General features: G+C 46.4%; 1 protein-coding gene across 2 annotated transcripts in view; it reads right to left on the reverse strand.

The window, feature by feature from the left end:
- Positions 1-524: 524 nt before the first annotated feature.
- ZNF638 (zinc finger protein 638) overlaps positions 525-20,232 on the reverse strand; it is a 91,969-nt gene continuing 72,261 nt past the window's right edge. The window contains exons 19-25 of one of the 2 annotated variants that reach the window (XM_069014832.1): positions 14,690-14,739; positions 8,851-10,138; positions 8,313-8,378; positions 4,212-5,082; positions 3,961-4,053; positions 1,210-1,328; positions 525-820 (exon numbers count right to left, since the gene is read on the reverse strand). In XM_069014832.1, the coding sequence (XP_068870933.1) occupies positions 770-820; positions 1,210-1,328; positions 3,961-4,053; positions 4,212-5,082; positions 8,313-8,378; positions 8,851-10,138; positions 14,690-14,739 (2,538 nt within the window). In that variant the 3' untranslated portion in view covers positions 525-769. The remainder of the gene's footprint in view (positions 821-1,209; positions 1,329-3,960; positions 4,054-4,211; positions 5,083-8,312; positions 8,379-8,850; positions 10,139-14,689; positions 14,740-20,232) is intronic. The other variant, XM_069014831.1, reaches the window with a different exon arrangement.

Here is a 20,232-nt window from a genome sequence, read left to right on the forward strand (position 1 = left end):
TCCCTCAGCCTCTCCAGGAGTTCCAGACCCTTTCCCAGCTCCCTCAGCCTCTCCAGGAGTTCCAGACCCTTTCCCAGCTCCCTCAGCCTCTCCTGCAGTTCCAAACCCTTTCCCAGCTCCCTCAGCCATTCCTGCAGTTCCAGACCCTTTCCCAGCTCCCTCAGCCTCTCCTGCAGCTCCAGACCCTTTCCCAGCTCCCTCAGCCATTCCTGCAGTTCCAGACCCTTTCCCAGCTCCCTCAGCCCCTCCTGCAGCTCCAGACCCTTTCCCAGCTCCCTCAGCCTCTCCAGGAGTTCCAGACCCTTTCCCAGCTCCCTCAGCCTCTCCTGCAGCTCCAGACCCTTTCCCAGCTCCCTCAGCCTCTCCTGCAGCTCCAGACCCTTTCCCAGCTCCCTCAGCCTCTCCTGATGCTCCAGACCCTTTCCCAGCTCTCCACTGGACCCACCCACATTAATCCCCCGGAGCTCCAGCAGCATCCAGACTTGCCAAACCCCAAGGAATGGCCCCAAACACGAGCCCCGGGGTAACTATACAGTAAGAACATTTATTTCCTGGGGACACCTGGAACAGCCTCTCCCACGTCGGATGATCGGAGACACAAATCCAACCCTCACCGGCTTTGGCTTTAGTCTGTTCCCAGCTCCATTGTTTTTTTTTTTTTTTACACCACGGATGCTCCTTCCTGACCCCAAGGGACAAAGGAAATCCACAGACACAGAACTGAGTGGCCCCGAAGCGTCGCTCCTGGGAAGGTCCTTCCGTGCTCCCATCACCTGGAGCTCGGCTCTTCCCCGCCGTTGTCCTGCTTGGCCATGAATTTCTGTGGAGAAGGGAGAAGAGACGGTGCTGCACAGATATTCCGGGGTCATCCCCTAAAACCAGGGCAGGCCCAGGAACACCTGGGCTAGGTTCAGGCAGCTCCTCCCATGGCCAAGGTGGGATTTGTCCCAAAAAACCCCAAATTCGGCTCCCAGGATGGCATTGACACCGGAAGCTCCTGAAGGGAACGTGGCTGAATCTCAGGATTCCCCCCAATCTGGGCATGGAATTAGAAGATCCCATATTCCCACGGGCTGTGTGTTCCCAAACCCCGTGACGCGTGAACTCGCGGGGAATTCTCCACACCCCCGAATCCAAGGATTTGTGGAATTCTCCACACCCCCGAATCCAAGGATTTGGGGGGGATATTCCCGTTTTCCCGGGCGGTACCTCCATGTTCTGCCGGTGCAGGGGGGTCCTGCAGTGGTTGATCATGGAGGGTTCGTCGGCGTAGAAGAGGGAGCAGATCTGGCAGAAGAATCCGGCCTTGGGGACCAGGATATCCAGAGCTGAGGATACACCACAGTCACCACACCCAGCTCCAAGGAATATTCCAACCTCACATTCCTTTAGCTGAACCTGGGGAATCTTTGATTCCTCAAGGGGAAATTACAGTTCTTGAGTGCTCCAAAAATCCGGTTTTTTCACCCAAGCTGGTCCCTGCCCTGTTTCGATGCACAGGTCATCTCCATTTCCAATAAACCCACCGTTTTCTGGGAATAGAGCAATCCACCCCATGGGAGCTGGAGCAGCTCCTGAGGGAATGATCCCATGGAAAAAGGGACCAACATTGGAGCAGTTCCTGAAGGACTGACCCCATGGAAAAGGGATCCAGGCTGGAGCATTCCTGAAGGAATGACCCCATGGAAACTGGAGCAGTTCCTGAAGGACTGACCCCATGGAAGCTGGAGCAGTTCCTGAAGGACTGACCCCATGGAATAGGGATCCATGTTGGAACAATTCCTGAAGGAATGACCCCATGGCAAAGGGATCCATGTTGGAGCAGTTCCAGAAGAACTGAACCCATGGAAGCTGGAGGAATTCCTGAAGGACTGAGCCCATGGAAAAAGGATCCATGTTGGAGCAGTTCCTGAAGGAATGACCCCATGGAATAGGGATCCATGTTGGAACAATTCCTGAAGGACTGAGCCCATGGAAAAAGGGACTGACAATGGAGCAGTTCCCGAAGGAATGACCCCATGAAGTTGGAGCAGTTCCTGAAGGATTGACCCCATGGAATAGGGATCCATGTTGGAGCAGTTCCTGAAGGACTGACCCCATGGAAGTTGGAGCAGTTCCTGAAGGAATGACCCCATGGAAAAGGGATCCATGTTGGAGCAGTTCCAGAAGAACTGAACCCATGGAAGCTGGAGCAGTTCCTGAAGGACTGAGCCCATGGAAAAGGGATCCATGTTGGAGCAGTTCCAGAAGAACTGAACCCATGGAAGCTGGAGCAGTTCCTGAAGGACTGAGCCCATGGAAAAGGGATCCATGTTGGAGCAGTTCCTGAAGGACTGAGCCCATGGAAAAGGGACCCAGGCTGGAGCATTCCTGAAGGAATGACCCCATCATGGAAGCTGAAGCAGTTTCTGAAGAACTGAGCCCATGGAAGCTGGAGCAATTCCTGAACGACCAACTCCATGGAAAAAGGGATCCATGTTGGAGCAGCCCCTGAAGGAATGACCCCATGGAAAAGGGATCCATGTTGGAACAATTCCTGAAGGAACGACCCCATGGAACCTGGAGCAGTTCCTGAAGGATTGACCCCATGGAAGTTGGAGCAGTTCCTGAAGGACTGACCCCATAGAAAAGGGATCCATGTTGGAGCAGTTCCTGATGGACTGAGCCCATGGAAAAGGGATCCAGGCTGGAGCATTCCTGAAGGACTGACCCCATCATGGAAGCTGAAGCAGTTTCTGAAGAACTGAGCCCATGGAAGCTGGAGCAATTCCTGAATGACCAACTCCATGGAAAAAGGGATCCATGTTGGAGCAGCCCCTGAAGGAATGACCCCATGGAAAAGGGACCCAACACTGGAGCAGTTCTTGAAGGAATGACCCATGGAAGAGTGACCCATGTTCCTGAAGGATTGATCCCAGGGAAGAGTGACCCACATTGGAGCAGTTCCTGAAGGAAAGACTCCATGGAAAAGTGACTCATGTTGGAGCAATTCCTGAAGGACTGAGCCCATGGAAAAGGGATCCAGGCTGGAGCATTCCTGAAGGACTGAGCCCATGGAAAAAGGGACTGACAATGGAGCAGTTCCCGAAGGAATGACCCCATGGATGCTGGAGCAGTTCCTGAAGGACTGAGCCCATGGAAAAGGGATCCATGTTGGAACAATTCCTGAAGGAATGACCCCATGCAACCTGGAGCAGTTCCTGAAGGATTGACCCCATGGAAAAGGGATCCAGGCTGGAGCAATTCCTGAAGGAATGACCCACATTGGAGCAGTTCCTGAAGGAATGACCCCATGGAAGCTGGAGCAGTTCCTGAAGGACTGACCCCATGGAAAAAGGGACTGACAATGGAGCAGTTCCCAAAGGAATGACCCCATGGAAGCTGGAGGAATTCCTGAAGGAATGACCCCATGGAAAAGGGATCCATGCTGGAGCAGTTCTGGAAGAACTGAACCCATGGAAGCTGGAGCAGTTCCTGAAGGACTGACCCCATGGAAAAGGGATCCATGCTGGAGCAATTCCTGAAGGAATGACCCCATGGAAAAATGATCCATGTTGGAGCAATTCCTGAAGGAATGACCCCATGGAATTCACTCCATCTCTACATTCCCATTTCACAGCTCTGGCAGCAATTCCCTCCTTTCCAGACCCTGAATGTTGGGAATAAAACTCGCCACAGGATGACAGGAGACACCACACCGCGCCGGGCTAATAATCAATAATTCCATCTGGATTTGGGAATTTTAGGAAAAAAAAAGAACTTTCCGTGTGAGGTTTCCAAGTTTAACCAACTGGTTAAACATGGATTTGGAGGAGCCAAGAAAAACCACGGATTCTGGGCCCTGACTTGGAGGTTCACTGTGGTTGTGAGGCACGGGAGGAATTTTCAAACGGGCAGGAAAGAATCTTCCAGCCAGAAAAAACCGGGAGCATCCTTGGGGGGAGGTTCCTTTGGATTTACCTTTGGGAGTGCTCTGTGTCTTGGAGGCACCTGGAAAAGTCGTTTTCTTCTGCTGAGACTTTGGTTCTGCATCTCCTGATCCCAGCTGAGCTGCTGGGGGGACAGAAACGCACGTTGGGATGGAATCGTGGGATGAGGGGACGCAGCCGTGGAACGGTTTGGGTTGGGAGGGACACCCTAAAGGATCTGAAGGACACGGACAGGGACACCTTCCACCAGCCCAGGTGCAACCTGGCCTTGAGGTTCCTCACCTTTTGGCTTGGAGATTTCAGCCATTTCCTCCTCTGGATTCGTATCTCCCAGAATTCCCATTTCTTCTGGTCCTGCAACAGCAACAATATCTTCATCATCTTCATCCTCGGGCGGATTTTTCCCTGGGAAAGCGTTTTCTTCTTCCTCATCCCCGACTTCATCGACTGTAACAAAGTTTAGTTCCTCTTTGAGGTGATTGAAGTCAGCCAGGAAATCATCCTCATCCTCGTTAACCTCATCCAGAGTCACCAGAGGGTTGTCCTCGTTGTCCTCCTGGATCTCATCCACGGTCACCAAGGCGTTGGGATCGTCGGGCACCTGGGAGGCCGCGCAATCCCCGGGATTGGCTTTTCCCTCCTCGGCGCTCAGCTCCGTGGGCTCGTTCAGGGGCAGCTCCTCCACCTCCCCGATCTCATCCACCGTCACCAAGGGCTCGGCCTTCAGATCGCGCTCCTCGAATTCCGGCCGGGGCCCGTCCCTGTGGGAAGCCGGCTCCTCCTGCTCCGAGATCTCATCCAGCGTCACCAGCGCCTGCGGATCCTTCACCGCTTCCGACAGCTCCTCCTCTTCCACCACCTCATCCACCACCACCAGGCCCTGGGGGTCGGCGCCCGGCAGCGGCACCGGGGCGTCCTCCTCCTCCCCGATCTCATCCAAGGTGACAAAGGACAGCTCACCTTCGGCCGCGCTCGCTCCGGAGCTCTTCCCTTTCCTCTTCTTGGCCGCCGGCTCCGAAGGGTTGGCTTTGGGACCTTCTTTTCTCTTCCCCCTGGGCGGGTTGCGCCGCGGGGTGACCGGAGACTCGACTTCCTCCACCACCTCGTCCACCGTAACGAACTCATCCAGGTTGAACGGGAAGAGCTCTTCCTCCTGGGAAGCGGAAAAACGGGAACGGAACAACGTTTGAATGTCATCCCCAGCAGGAGCGTCCGCACCTTGGATCCAGGGGGAAAAGAAATTCCCAAATTTTGTTGGAGGGTAGGAAAAAAAGGTTCAGGACTTAAATCCCAGCACTGTGGTGAGTAATTAAGTTAATTAAACTCAGGTTTCGTTCCGGAACCCAAAGCCCTTGGGAAGATTGGCAGCGGATCAACAGGGGATGGAATTCCACGGAGGGAGTTCGGGGGATAAAGTTCAGTGGATGAAATTCCATGGATAGAAGTCAGTGGATGTAATTTAATGGGTAAAACTCACCGCAGGAAATTCAACAGATAAAATTCCATGGATGAAATCCAGTGGATAAAATTCCATGGGTAAATTTCAATGGATAAAATTCAACAGATAAAATTCAATGGATGAAATTCCATGGATAGAAGTCAGTGGATGTAATTTAATGGGTAAAACTCACCGCAGGAAATTCAGTGGATAAATTCCACGGATGAAATCCAGTGGATAAAATTCCATGGATAAAATTCAACAGATCAAATTCAATGGATGAAATTCAGTGGATAAAATTCCATGGATAAATTTCCTTGGATAAAATTCCATGGATAAAGTTCAATGGATAAAATTCAATGGATAAATTTCAATGGATAAAATACAGTGGATAAAATTCAACAGATAAAATTCAATGGATAAGATTCAGTGGATAAAATTCCCTGGATAAATTTCCTTGGATAAAATTCCATGGATAAAGTTCAATTGACAAAAATCAGTAGATAAAATTCCATGGATGAAATTCAAAGGATAAAATTCCATGGATAAAAATCAGTGGATGAAATTCAGTGGATAAAATTCCATGGATAAAGTTCAATGGAGAAAATTTCATGGATGAAGTTCAGTGGATAAAATTCCATGGAGAAAATTCCATGGATAAAGTTCAACAGATAAAATTCAGTGCATGATATTCAGTGGATAAAAATCCATGGATGAAATTCCATGGATAAAATTCCATGGATGAAATCCAGTGGATAAAATTCCATGGATAAAGTTCAATGGATAAAATTCAATGGATAAAATTCCATGGATAAAATTCAACAGATAAAATTCAATGGATGAGATTCAGTGGATAAAATTCCATGGATACATTTCCTTGGATAAAGTTCAATGGATAAAATCCAGTGGATAAAATTCAATGGAGGAAATTCAGTGGAGAAAATTCCATGGATAAATTTCCTTGAATAAAATTCCATGGATAAAGTTCAATGGGTAAAAATCAGTGGACGAAATTCCACGGATACAATTCCATGGATAAAAATCAATGGACAAAATTAAATGTATAAAATTCAATGGGTAAAATTCAGTGGATGAAATTCAGTGCATGAAATTCAATGGATAAAATTCCATGGATAAAGTTCAGTGGATAAAATCCAGTGGATAAAATTCAATGGATAAAATTCCATGGATAAATTTCAATGGATAAAATTCCATGGATAAAGTTCAATGGGTAAAAATCAGTGGATGAAATTCAACAGATAAAATTCCATGGATGAAATCCAGTGGAGAAAATTCCATGGATAATATTCAATGGATGAAATTCAGTGGATAAAATTCAATGGATGAAGTTCAGTGGATAAAATTCAATGGAGGAAATTCAGTGGATAAAATTCCATGGATAAAGTTCAATGGATAAAATTCCATGGGTAAATTTCAACAGATAAAATTCAATGGATGAAATTCCATGGATAAATTTCCTTGGATAAAATTCCATGGATAAAGTTCAATGGGTAAAAATCAGTGGACGAAATTCCATGGATGAAATTCCATGGATGAAATTCCATGGATAAAGTTCAACTGATAAAATTCAATGGATAAAGTTCAATGGATAAAATCCAAATGGATAAAATTCCATGGCCAAAATTCAACAGATAAAATTCAATGGATGAGATTAGTGGATAAAATTCCATGGCTAAATTTCCTTGGATAAAATTCCGTGGATGAAATTCAAAGGATAGAATTCCATGGATAAAATTCCATGGATGAAATTCAAAGGATAAAATTCCATGGATACAACTGAGTGGATGAAATTCCACGGACAAGATTCCATGGATAAAATTCCTGCCAGTTCACAGTTCTGGGTCCCAAAGTGCCCTGCCCCAAACAATGCCTCTGATTCCTTCCGTCGGTAATTCCAAAGTTTTGTGACTTTTTCTCCTCAAAATATTCCATCCTACCCTCAAATTTTCATGGATATTTAACACGGCATGAGGGAAAAAACTCGTGCCCAGCTGAACTCGAAGGCTGAGGCGAGCTGGAAGCAGGAAAACCATCTGAAATTCAAGGGATTTGTGCCTTTTCCTCCTTTTCCTTTTTAAAATCCCAAAGAAAAGCGGGACTGACGTGGGCCTGTGCGACATTCCCTGCAGGAATATGAGGAATGTGGAATGCCAGGCGGGCACGGTGGAGGGAATGGAAGAGCCTGCTTCCATTTCCATTCCATTCCATGGAATCAAACATCTTGGGAAAGAGCTTTTGGTTCTTATCTTTGTCATTCCAAAGCCTTTTCCAGAGGGTGCAGAGCTCCCTCCTGGGATTGACTCCCACACCTGGGGAAGTTCTGTCGCCATCGACTTCCTGAACACCCTGGAAAGGTTTGTGTGGATTGGGATTAATAAAAATATCCAGGCTTCCAACTTTTATGCCAGAAATTCCTTTTCCGAGGGTGCACGAACCACCTCATCCCCATGTGGAGCATGGAAAATCCCAAGGATCCACACCCAGAGGGAGTGAGGGGCTCTTCCTGATGGCTCCACACCCGGCCAAGCTGGAAAAGCTGCCTTGGGAAAAGGGATTGGACACCGGGAGCTGGGAAACTGGGATTTGGGGCAGGTTTGGGTGATGGATTTATGGGATCTGATCCCAGCTGGGGCTTCCCAGCTCCATGAACCCAGAAATAGTGACCGAGAGATCCAAAGGGAAACCGATCCCAAAGAGATTGCAGCATCCAAGAGCCCATGGGATCCATGGACACTGCATGGAAGAAGGGCAGGAATTTGATGATCCCACTGTGGGAGGAGGAGAAAGATTCCCGAGAGCAGGAACGTCATGGAATCCTGCAATGGTTTGGAAAACACCTTAAATCCCATCCAATCCCAGCCTCTGGAACATCCAAAATCCCCTTTTCCATCCACCCCATCCCTTTAATCCCGTTCCATCCTTACCTCCCTCTGCTTTCCGCCGCTGCCGGCGCCGCTTTTCCAAGCGGCAGCACCACCCCCACCAGGAGCCTGCAAAACGAGACCAAAAAATTCCCATCAAATCCCAGGAAATCCCAATCCCCACCAAGCACAGCCATGTTTAACCTCAAGGAGCTGCTCTGGGATGTCCCCACGGCCACTCCGGCTCCGGAGCCGCTCCAGGGATTTGCCACCAACAGGAGCCACCTGGCTCAGGAGCCCCTTTTCCATGCAGGGCTTGGCAAAGCAAATTCCAGCTCCCCAAAGGACACCGAGCTCCTTCCTTCCCATTCGGAGCTGCTCCAAGGAATTCAGGTAGGATACAATCAAACGTTCGCTTCAAACAACTTTTTCCGTAGGATTTTCCAACCAGTTACACCCTGGTGTTGCAGCTAAAAGGCAACTGGTGGCCCAGCAGCTCCTCTGGTGGCCCAGTGATTCATGGAAAAGGGAAAGGGAGCGCGATCCCAGTATCCCAGAGCGGGAGAAGCACGGGGACCGGCGGCATTCCCGCCCTCCTCACCTGATTCCCGCCGGGATCCCCTTTGGTGCCGGATGTTCCGCTCTCTCCCTGCTGGCACTGCTTTGAACCAGCCCGAGATTCCAGCTGGGAATCCTTTTCCTGCTGGGATGAGCTCCTCCCACCATCTCCCTGTCCATCTGCTCCGGAGTTTCCGTTCCCTTTCCATTGGCTGCTCCCAGCTCCCGGCTGAGCTGGGCCTTTGGATGGGATTTTCTTCTCCGGCCCCGTTTGGCCCCGCAGCTCCGGTTTGGGGGGGATTTTCTGCTCCCCAGCTTTCCCCAGGGAAGGTTCATTGATCCTGACTGGAATTCTTTGCTTCAGGATATCCGGGACGGACACCACTGCCTTCAAAAGGGTTTTCCCAATGCAAGATTCCTTGAGGGATGCAGCGGGATTTACCGGAGCCGCCGGGCGGCTTTCGTCGGATTTTGCAGCTCCCACCCCTTTATTTTGTGGGATTTTCACCAAACTTCCCGCGTGGCTGTCGCCACCGGCATTCCCAGAGTTTTCCACGGCAGCCCCACCCTTGGCTGACGATTTTCCAAGTGGTTTCTCCGACTCTGCCCCAGCCTTGACCAAAATCTTCCCGGCATTTTCCCCCGCAGCTTTGAGCACGGATTCCTCCGCCTTCCCTTCTCTCTCTGCTCCCGCCACATCCAGTTTTTTCCCTGGAGCATCCACAGTTTTTGGGACAGCTTTCCTCTCCGTGGATGTTTCCTGGCTGCTTTTCCCAGCCTCGGGAATGGGGTTTTTCTCCGGAGCAGCCGGCTCCGTGCTCGGCTGGGTGGCACCGGGTGACGCCGCGTCCGCGGGAGCCTCATCCGAGCTCGGGAATGTCGTTCCAGGGATGGCTCCCGGAGGCTCTCCGGCCGCTGGGATCGCCGCTGGCTCCCCCTCAGCCTTGCTGGATGATTCCAGAGGTTCCATGGTGGGAGCAGAGGGCTCCTCATCCTCCTTTTTCATTTCCAACTCCGGCTCGGGGTGAGCCTCTTCCTTCCTCGCTCCGGGTAACGCCACCGGCTTCTCTTCCGACCTCGCTCCGGTGCCGGCAGGAACCGCGGGAATTCCAATCCCACGATCCACACCCTCCACATCCATCCCTGTGGGCGGTTCCCTCGCTGCTCCTCCTGGGTGGGACTCGGGAACCTCGAGTTGTCCCTCTGGAATCTCCTCCGGGACATTTGGGCCGGGAATGGGCCCTTTCTTGGCCGCCCTGGGCTCTCCCGCTGGATTTGCAGCTGCTCTTTGCACCATTCCCGATCCCTCTGGAATTTTTTTCCAGCCAGAGCTAAATGCATTTAAAAAGAAACACAAGAAATCAAAGCAGGTGTGGAGAATTCTACAATTCCCAGAAAACTCCCGGCGCCACCTCTGCGGGCTTTTCCTGGAGCGTCAGGAAAACGGGAGCGGGAATTCTGCCTTCGGAGGTGACCAAGATTGAGGTGAATAATTCAACTTTTGGTGCTGATCGTTCCCTTCGGGAATTCCTCAGGAATTCATCCCCTCAGAGAGCTCAGGCCTCAGAGAAATGAACATCCCAGAGAGGGGAAAAATGGGAATATCCAAGCGAGGGGAGAGCTCTGGAGAAGGGAAGGGGCAGAGCTTTGCCGAGGGCTGGGCAGGAGGAGCGGGCTGGGATTTGGGATGGGGATAAACCCCGGGATGAGGCAGGCACAGGATGGGGTCCCCCAAGGAAAGAATTCCCAAGGGATTTCATTCCTTGTTAAAGGAATGAAATGATCAGGAGAGTATTAGAATTGTTAAGTTTTTATTTCTTTCAGTATTATGTTTGGATGGTGTAATTTAAATTATGTATTTTAAATAGGTGTTGTTAGAATTCTATAGCTCAAATGATGTATTTTATTCTATTAAAGTAATTTATTACTTATTTATTACTTTTAAAAATTAATAATAATTTTAATTATTATTACTTATTTAAATACTATGTTTTTATTTAAATACTAATTTAATACTAATAATTTAATAATAATTTAATAATAATAATTTAACAATAATAATTTAATATTAATAATTTAATAACAATATTTAATTTATTATATAATAAAAGTATCATATAAATATAAATATTACACAGTAAAATTATTTATTTGTTATTGATTTAAATGCTATATTTATGCAATTAAAATTACATTTTTAAAATAGATATTACTATAATTATAGATTTTAAATGACATCTTTTATTATATAATAATGTCAGTTATTATCTATTTAAATATTATATTTATATCTAAGTAATAATTTAAGAAATAATATTTTATTTTCTATATTTATTTATTGACTCTATAACGAAATTATTATAGAAATATAAATATTATATAATAAAAGTATTTATTTATTTTTATTTAGATGTTATATTTATGTAATTTAAATTATATATTTAAAACAGATATTACTGTAGTATCTTAAACTGTATCTTTTATTATATAATAATTTATTCTTAATTTAAAATTAGTAATTTAAATAATGATATAATAATTTAATTTTTATTATATAATAGAATTATTCTATAAATATAAATCTTTATTATATAATAAAATTACCTATTTGCTTATTTATTTAAATATTATATATATGTAACCTGTATTATAAAATTATATATTTTAAATTATATATTTCATTATATAATAACTTAAATTATTATTTATTCATTAGTTAAACACCATATTTATATTTAAATAACAATAATTTAAATATTTTAAAATTCATAATATAATATAATATAATATAATATAATATAATATAATATAATATAATATAATATAATATAATGTAATGTAATACAATACAATAAATGTATGTTATAATATAAAATAATATAAAATAATATAATATAACATAATATAATATAATATATTTAAACAAATATCTATAATTAATATATATTTAAATATAAACATAAAATCCAATTTAAATTATATTTTAGAAGTCTAATATTTAAACACATCATGAATAAATAAGCAAATAATTTTAATTAAAAGAATACAATAATTTCATTAATTGATTATATAGAATATAAATATTTCTATTGTATTAGAAAGGTAAGATTTATATTAGTATCCAATATATCTGTGAATTATTAGTAATAAAATAAATATTAATAAAGTTAATAAAATTAAGAAAATAATTAATAAAAAATTAATAAAATAATTAATAATAGTATTCTTTTTAAGGTGTTTTCTGCTTCCTATGAAACCATAACTGGAAGAATTCAGTGGAAAACGTGTGGAGCAGGGAAAAATGTCCCTTTTCCATCTCCTCAGGAGCTGGGATCCATGGAAAAGTCCCTTTTGAAGGAGGAATTAAAGCCCACCCCTCTGGAATCAGAGAGAGAGCGATTCATTGCTTCCAGGAATTCGGGAATGAGCGCTCCCAAAATTCCATGAGCAGCCCCCTGGAATTTGGGAATGACAACGGAAGCATCGGGATCTGGGAATGGAAAGCGTTTCCATTATGGAATTCCTTCAAGTTTAGGAAAATAATGGCAATTTTGGGGGTTTTAGCACCAAAAGTCAGCCGGGAATTGGGGCTGGAATCCCAGAAAAAAGGGATTTTTAAATACTTAATTAACAAAAACCAAAATTCCATGAGCAGCCCCCTGGAATTTGGGAATGACAACGGAAGCAGCGGGATCTGGGAATGGAAAGTGTTTCCATAATGAAATTCCTTCAAGTTTAGGAAAATAATGACAATTTTGGGGGGTTTTAGCACCAAAACTCACATGGGAATTTGGACTGGAATCCCAAAAAAAAAAATTTTTAAGTATTTAATCAGCAAAACCCAAAATTCCATGAGCAGCCTCCTGGAATTTGGGAATGACAACGGAAGCAGCGGGATCTGGGAATGAAAGCATTTCCATAATGAAATTCCTTCAAGTTTAGGAAAATAATGACAATTTTGGGGGTTTTAGCACCAAAACTCACATGGGAATTTGGGCTGGAATCCAAGAAAAAAGGGATTTTTAAGTATTTAATCAGCAAAAACCAAAATTCCATGAGCAGCCCCCTGGAATTTGGGAATGACAACAAAAGCATCGGGATCTGGGAATGGAAAGAGTTTCCATTATGGAATTCCTTCAAGTTTAGGAAAATAATGGCAATTTTGGGGGTTTTAGCACCAAAATTCAGCCAGGAATTGGGGCTGGAATCCCAGAAAAAAGGGATTTTTAAGTATTTAATTAACAAAACCCAAAATTCCATGAGCAGCCTCCTGGAATTTGGGAATGACAACAAAAGCATCGGGATCTGGGAATGGAAAGAGTTTACATTATGGAATTCCTTCAAGTTTAGGAAAATAATGACAATTTTGGGGGTTTTAGCACCAAAACTCACACGGGAATTTGGGCTGGAATCCCAGAAAAAAGGGATTTTTAAATATTTATTTACCAAAAACCAAAATTCCATGAGCAGCCACATGGGATAAGGAATGATAACGGAAGCAGCGGGATCTGGGAATGAAAGTGTTTCCATAACGGAATTCCTTCAAGTTTAGGAAAATAATGACAATTTTGGGGGTTTTAGCACCAAAACTCAGCCAGGAATTGGGGCTGGAATCCCAGAAAAAAGGGATTTTTAAATATTTATTTACCAAAAACCAAAATTCCATGAGCAGCCCCCTGGAATTTGGGAATGACAACGGAAGCATCGGGATCTGGGAATGGAAAGCGTTTCCATAACGGAATTCCTTCAAGTTCAGGAAAATAATGACAATTTTGGGGGTTTTAGCACCAAAACTCACACGGGAATTTGGGCTGGAATCCCAGAAAAAAGGGATTTTTAAATATTTAATTAACAAAAACCAAAATTCCATGAGCAGCCCCCTGGAATTTGGGAATGACAACGAAAGCAGTGGGATCTGGGAATGGAAAGCGTTTCCATAACGGAATTCCTTCAAGTTTAGGAAAATAATGACAATTTTGGGGGTTTTAGCACCAAAACTCAGCCGGGAATTTGGGCTGGAATCCCAGAAAAAAGGGATTTTTAAGTATTTAATCAGCAAAAAACAAAATTCCATGAGCAGCCCCCTGCAATTTGGGAATGACAACGAAAGCATCGGGATCTGGGAATGGAAAGCGTTTCCATAACGGAATTTCTTCAAGTTTAGGAAAATAATGACAATTTTGGGGGTTTTAGCACCAAAACTCACATGGGAATTTGGGCTGGAATCCCAGAAAAAAGGGATTTTTAAATATTTAATTAACAAAAACCTTCTAAACCTCTAGAATTCCTAAAGCAAATCAGAAATCCAGAGCGAAACCCACAAGGAAAAACCCCAGGGACAGAAAATTCCCGACAAGCAGCGTCCCTAAAAGAGTCGGGAATGGCACAAACCCAACGGATTTTGGGATTCTGGGATTAAAGAGCAGCTGAACATTCCCAGGAATCCCCTCAGGACCTGCAGCACCAAGTGAGGGCGGAGTTAAAAAGGGAAACAAGGAATTCTCTGGGAACTCAGCAGTTGGGAAGAGGAATTCCAGAGGCAGGGAGAGAAGGGAAGAGCTGCGGGATGGAATTCACGCCCCGGCAGCGCGAGGAGCCCCACGCACCTGCCAGGACCTGAGCAGAGGAGTAAAACATGGGAAACTCCACGGAAATGAGGATTTCCCCCCCCCCCCCCGTTTTTCCATGGTTTTTTTTTAAGGAATCCCAAATATTTGGGCTCGGCAGGGATGCAGAGCACAGGGATTGGGAAGGAGGAGCAGCAGGACCCAGCTGGAGGAAGGAGCTGGGCCAGAGGGAGGCTCAGCAGCCCCCGATGGTGGATGAACATTCCAAGAGGGAAAGAAACGGATCCAATTCCCAAAAATCCTCGCAGGCCATACCTTCCTCTGCTCCCTTCCTCTCTCTTCACTTCCCTTTTCCCAGCTTCAGCCTGGAAAAGAAAAGCCAGGGTCAGGATTTGCCAATTCCACAGGGATCAGCACTGGATTCCCACATCCCACCAACCCCAAAGGGAGGCACCAGGGAGACGAAATTGCAGGGAATTGTTCCAAATCCTATTCCCAGGATGAGAATTCCAACCTTGAATGATCATCCCTGCCTCAGAACCGCCGGGGTTTGGAGCAGGATGGGTTTGGGATGGGTTTGGGATAGAGGGAGCAGGATCAGATGTGGGGCTGGGATGGGTTTGGGATGGATTTGGGATAGAGGGAGCAGGATCAGATGTGGGTTTGGGATGGATTTGGGATGGATTTGGGATAGAGGGAGCAGGATCAGATGTGGGTTTGGGATGGATTTGGGATAGAGGGAGCAGGATCAGCTGTGGGGCTGGGATGGGTTTGGGATGGATTTGGGATGGATTTGGGATAGAGGGAGCAGGATCAGATGTGGGTTTGGGATGGATTTGGGATGGAGGGAACAGGATCAGATGTGGGTTTGGGATGGTTTGGGATGGATTTGGGATGGGTTTGGGATAGAGGGAGCAGGATCAGCTGTGGGGCTGGGATGGGTTTGGGATGGGTTTGGGACGGGTTTGGGATGGGTTTGGGATAGAGGGAACAGGATCAGATGTGGGGCTGGGATAGTTTGGGATGGGTTTGGGATAGAGGGAGCAGGATCAGATGTGGGGCTGGGATAGTTTGGGATGGATTTGGGATAGAGGGAGCAGGATCAGATGTGGGTTTGGGATGGATTTCCCATGGGTTTGGGATAGAGGGAGCAGGATCAGCTGTGGGACTGGGATGGGTTTGGGATGGTTTGGGACGGGTTTGGGATGGATTTGGGATAGAGGGAGCAGGATCAGCTGTGGGGTTGGGATGGGTTTGGGACAGATTTGGGATAGAAGGAACAGGATCAGATGTGGGGCTGGGATGGGTTTGGGATGGGTTTGGGATAGAGGGAGCAGGATCAGATGTGGGGTTGGGATGGTTTGGGATAGAGGGAGCAGGATCAGCTGTGGGGCTGGGATGGGTTTGGGATGGTTTGGGACGGGTTTGGGATGGATTTGGGATAGAGGGAGCAGGATCAGCTGTGGGGTTGGGATGGGTTTGGGACAGATTTGGGATAGAAGGAACAGGATCAGATGTGGGGCTGGGATGGGTTTGGGATGGATTTGGGATAGAGGGAGCAGGATCAGATGTGGGGTTGGGATGGTTTGGGATAGAGGGAGCAGGATCAGCTGTGGGGCTGGGATGGGTTTGGGATGGGGTTGGGGCACAGGGATGTGGACTCTTTTCCCAGACAGCTCCTCCTTCCCTGTGCTGGGGAGGGTGCGGATGGCTCAGGGCTTGGCACAGAGTTGAGCTCTTGGATCTCCAGCTCCCTCTCCTTCCCCTTCTTCTCTTTTCCTTCTCCATCTCCTCCTCCTCTTCCTCCCCCTCTTCTTTTCCTTCTCCTCCTTCCCCTCCTCTCTCTTCCTCCTCCCCCTTCTTTTCCTCCTTTGTCCTTTTCTTTCCCCTCTCCTCCTCCAATTTCTCTTCCACCTTTCTCTTCCTCCTCCTCCAATTTCCCTTCTTCCTCCTCCAATTCCTCTTCCTTTCTCCTCCTATTCCTCTTCCTCCTCTTTCTCTTCTTCCTCCTCCTCCTCCTTTTATTTCTCTTCCCTTCTTCCTCTTCCTCCTCATTTCTCTTCCTCCCTTCTTCTATTTCTCCTCCTCCTCCTCTCTTCCTTCTCCTCCTTTTATTCCTCTTCCTCCTCCATTTATCTTCTCCTCCTCTTCTTATTCCTCCTCTTCCTCCTCCTCCTCCTCCTATTCCTTATTCCTCTTCCTCCTCCTCCTCTCCCTCGTTACTGCCATAATTAACACCAGCATTGAGAAAACAGCCCCGTGCCCTCCCTAAAACAAATCACATCCCAAACCCTCACTCCCTATCCCTGAAATCCATCAGTTCCTTAAAAACCCCACTCCCTATCCCTAAAATCCATCAATTCCTTACAAACCCAGCCATTCCCTATCCCTAAAATCCAACCATTCCCTGTAACCCCAATCCCAATCCCTAAAATCCAACCATTCCCTATAACCTCAATCCCTAAAATCCAACCATTCCCTATAACCCCAATCCCTAAAATCCAACCATTCCCTGTAACCCCAATCCCAATCCCTAAAATCCAACCATTCCCTATAACCCCAATCCCAATCCCTAAAATCCAACCATTCCCTATAACCCCAATCCCTAAAATCCAACCATTCCCTATAATCCCCACTCCCTATCCCTAAAATCCAACCATTCCCTATAACCCCAATCCCTAAAATCCAATCATTCCCTATAACCCCAATCCCAATCCCTAAAATCCAACCATTCCCTATAACCCCAATCCCAATCCGTGAAATCCAACCATTCCTTGCAAACCCAGCCACTCCCTATCCCTGAAATCCATCAATTCCTTACAAACCCCAATCCCAATCCCTAAAATCCAACCATTCCCTATAACCCCAATCCCTAAAATCCAACCATTCCCTATAACCCCAATCCCAATCCCTAAAATCCAACCATTCCTTGCAAACCCAGCCACTCCCTATCCCTGAAATCCATCAATTCCTTACAAACCCCATCCCTATCCCTAAAATCCAACCATTCCCTATAACCCCAATCCCTATCCCTAAAATCCAACCATTCCCTATAACCCCAATCCCTATCCCTAAAATCCAACCATTCCCTATAAGCCCAATCCCAATCCCTAAAATCCAACCATTCCCTATAACCCCAATCCCAAAAATCCAACCATTCCCTATAACCCCAATCCCTATCCCTAAAATCCAACCATTCCCTATAACTCCAATCCCAATCCCTAAAATCCAACCATTCCTTGCAAACCCAGCCACTCCCTATCCCTGAAATCCATCAATTCCTTACAAACCCCATCCCTATCCCTAAAATCCAACCATTCCCTATAACTCCAATCCCAATCCCTAAAATCCAACCATTCCCTATAACTCCAATCCCTATCCCTGAAATCCAACCATTCCCTATAACCCCAATCCCAAAAATCCAACCATTCCCTATAATCCCCACTCCCTATCCCTAAAATTCAACCATTCCCTACAGCACCTCCTCCCCCACCCCAGTTTTTCCATGACTTTTATGTGGAATAAACTCATGGAATGAGCGTTAAATCAAAGAATTTCTCCCGGAAAAGGCACCACAATCCAGAATTCCTACGAAATTCCATGCTGAGATTTCCATCTCTTTTCCAAAGGCACTTTACATTCGTTGGAGAAGGATCAGGATTAGAAACAACAGCAGAATTCCCTTTAAAAAAATAAACTCAGGAATTTTAACTCTGAAGCCCAGAGGGAATTTTGGGGAAAAGCTAGGACAGTGGGATGGAATGATCCCGGATTCCTCCTTCCCTGCTCCAGGAATTTTCCTTATTTTTGGCATTTCAGGGCTTGAAATTCAGGTATTTCCAGGAAAATCCCAGGAATCAAATCCTGAAGCGATAAAGGAGCACTGCAATTCCTAAATTCCTCACTCCCAGATCCAGGGAAAAGCTGAAAAAGTGGACTTGAACCTCAGTGCTCCCACCACAAATCCCTGAGGGATATTCCCTCACCAGCAGGAATTTTGGGAATTATCTTTTGAAGGGATTCCTTGGAATTTTTAGAGTTGAGGAAAAGTCTTCAGGATTTGGTTCTTTCCTTCGGCACAAAGTGAGGATAGAAAAGATGGAAAAAGGGGGAAAAGTGGGATTATCCTGAATTTCAGCAAATTTAGGATGGGAAGAGCTGGGAAAGCACTTGGAGCATTTTTTTCCCTATGGAAGGAAAAGAACAATTGATTCCCTTGTTGGAGCTGACGTGGAACCAGCTGGGAATGGGATCCCAAAGTCATGGAATTGGGAAGGAACAGGGAATGGGAGCTGCCAGGATGGAATTCACAGGGAGCCAGGCTGGGAGAGCTGGGAATGTTGCCCTGGAGAAGGGAAGGAGCCAGGGAGAGCTGGGAGCCCCTTGCAGGGCCTAAAGGGGCTCCAGGAGAGCTGCAGAGGGACTGGGGCCAAGGGCTGGAGGGCCAGGAGGCAGGGAATGGCTTCCCAGTGGGAAAGGGGAGCTTGGGCTGGGATGTTGGGAAGGAATTGCTGGCTGGGAGGGTGGGGAGGGGCTGGGCTGGAATTGCCAGAGCAGCTGGGGCTGCCCCTGGATCCCTGGCAGTGCCCAAGGCCAGGCTGGACACTGGGGCTTGGATCCACCTGGGATAGTGGGAGGTGTCCCTGCCCACGGATGAGGTGGAATTGTTGGGATTGAAGATCTTTTCCCACCCAACCCATTCCATAATTCCCAAATCCATGATTTATCCCACAACACACTGGCAGCCGTTTTCCCGCCTCATCCACAGCATCAAATCCTGAGAGAAATCTCATCCCTGAGGGAAATCCCAACCCCCAAAGGAAATCCCAACCCTGAGGGGAATCCCAACCCCTGAGGGAAATCCCAACCCCTGAGGGAAATCCCAACCCTGAGGGAAATCCCAGCCCTGAGGGGAATCCCATCCCTGAGCTCTTTGCAGGAAGGTTTTCCTATCAAAAAAAACCCGCTGGATGGCTAAAAATTGGGAATTTTTACCTCAGGAATGTCTCTGTGAGGGAACAAGGCCATTTTCCCGCCTCACCCACAGCACCAAATGCTGGCGGAAATCCCAACCCTGAGGGGAATCCCAGCCCTGAGGGAAATCCCAACCCTGAAAGAAATCCCATCCCGGAGCTCTTTGCAAGAAGGTTTTCCCACCTCCCAAAAAAAACGCTGGAAGGCTAAAAATCTGGAATTTTTACCTCAGGAATGTCAGGAATGTCTCTGTGAGGGGACAAGGCCATTTTCCTGCCTCACCCACAGCACCAAATCCTGAGGGAAATCCCAGCCCTGAGAGAAATCTCGACCCCTAAAGGTTTTCCTATCCCAATAAAAATAGCCGGATAACTGAAAACCGGGAATTTTTACCTCAGCAATGTCTCCATGAGGGGACATGGCCATTTTCCTGCCTCATCCACACCAAATCCTGAGGGAAATCCCAGCCCTGAGGGAAATCCCAACCCCTGAGGGAAATCCCATCCTGGAGCTCTTTGCAGGAAGGTTTTCCAATCCCAAAAAAGACAATGGATGGCTAAAAATTGGGAATTTTTACCTCAGGAATGTCTCTGTGAGGGGACAAGGCCATTTTCCCGCCTCACCCACAGCACCAAATCCTGAGGGAAATCCCATCCCTGAGGGGAATCCCATCCATCCCTGAGAGAAATCCCGACCCTAAGGGAAATCCAACCCCTAAAGGTTTTCCTATCCCAATAAAAAACCCCGGATGACTAAAAACCGGGAATTTTTAACTCAGCAATGTCTCCATGAGGGGAAAAGGCCATTTTCCCGCCTCATCCACACCAAATCCTGAGGGAAATCCTGACCCTGAAGGAAATCCCAACCCCTGAAGGTTTTCCTAT

Source organism: Aphelocoma coerulescens, chromosome 4 (genome assembly GCF_041296385.1).
Source record: "Aphelocoma coerulescens isolate FSJ_1873_10779 chromosome 4, UR_Acoe_1.0, whole genome shotgun sequence".
NCBI lineage: Eukaryota > Metazoa > Chordata > Aves > Passeriformes > Corvidae > Aphelocoma > Aphelocoma coerulescens.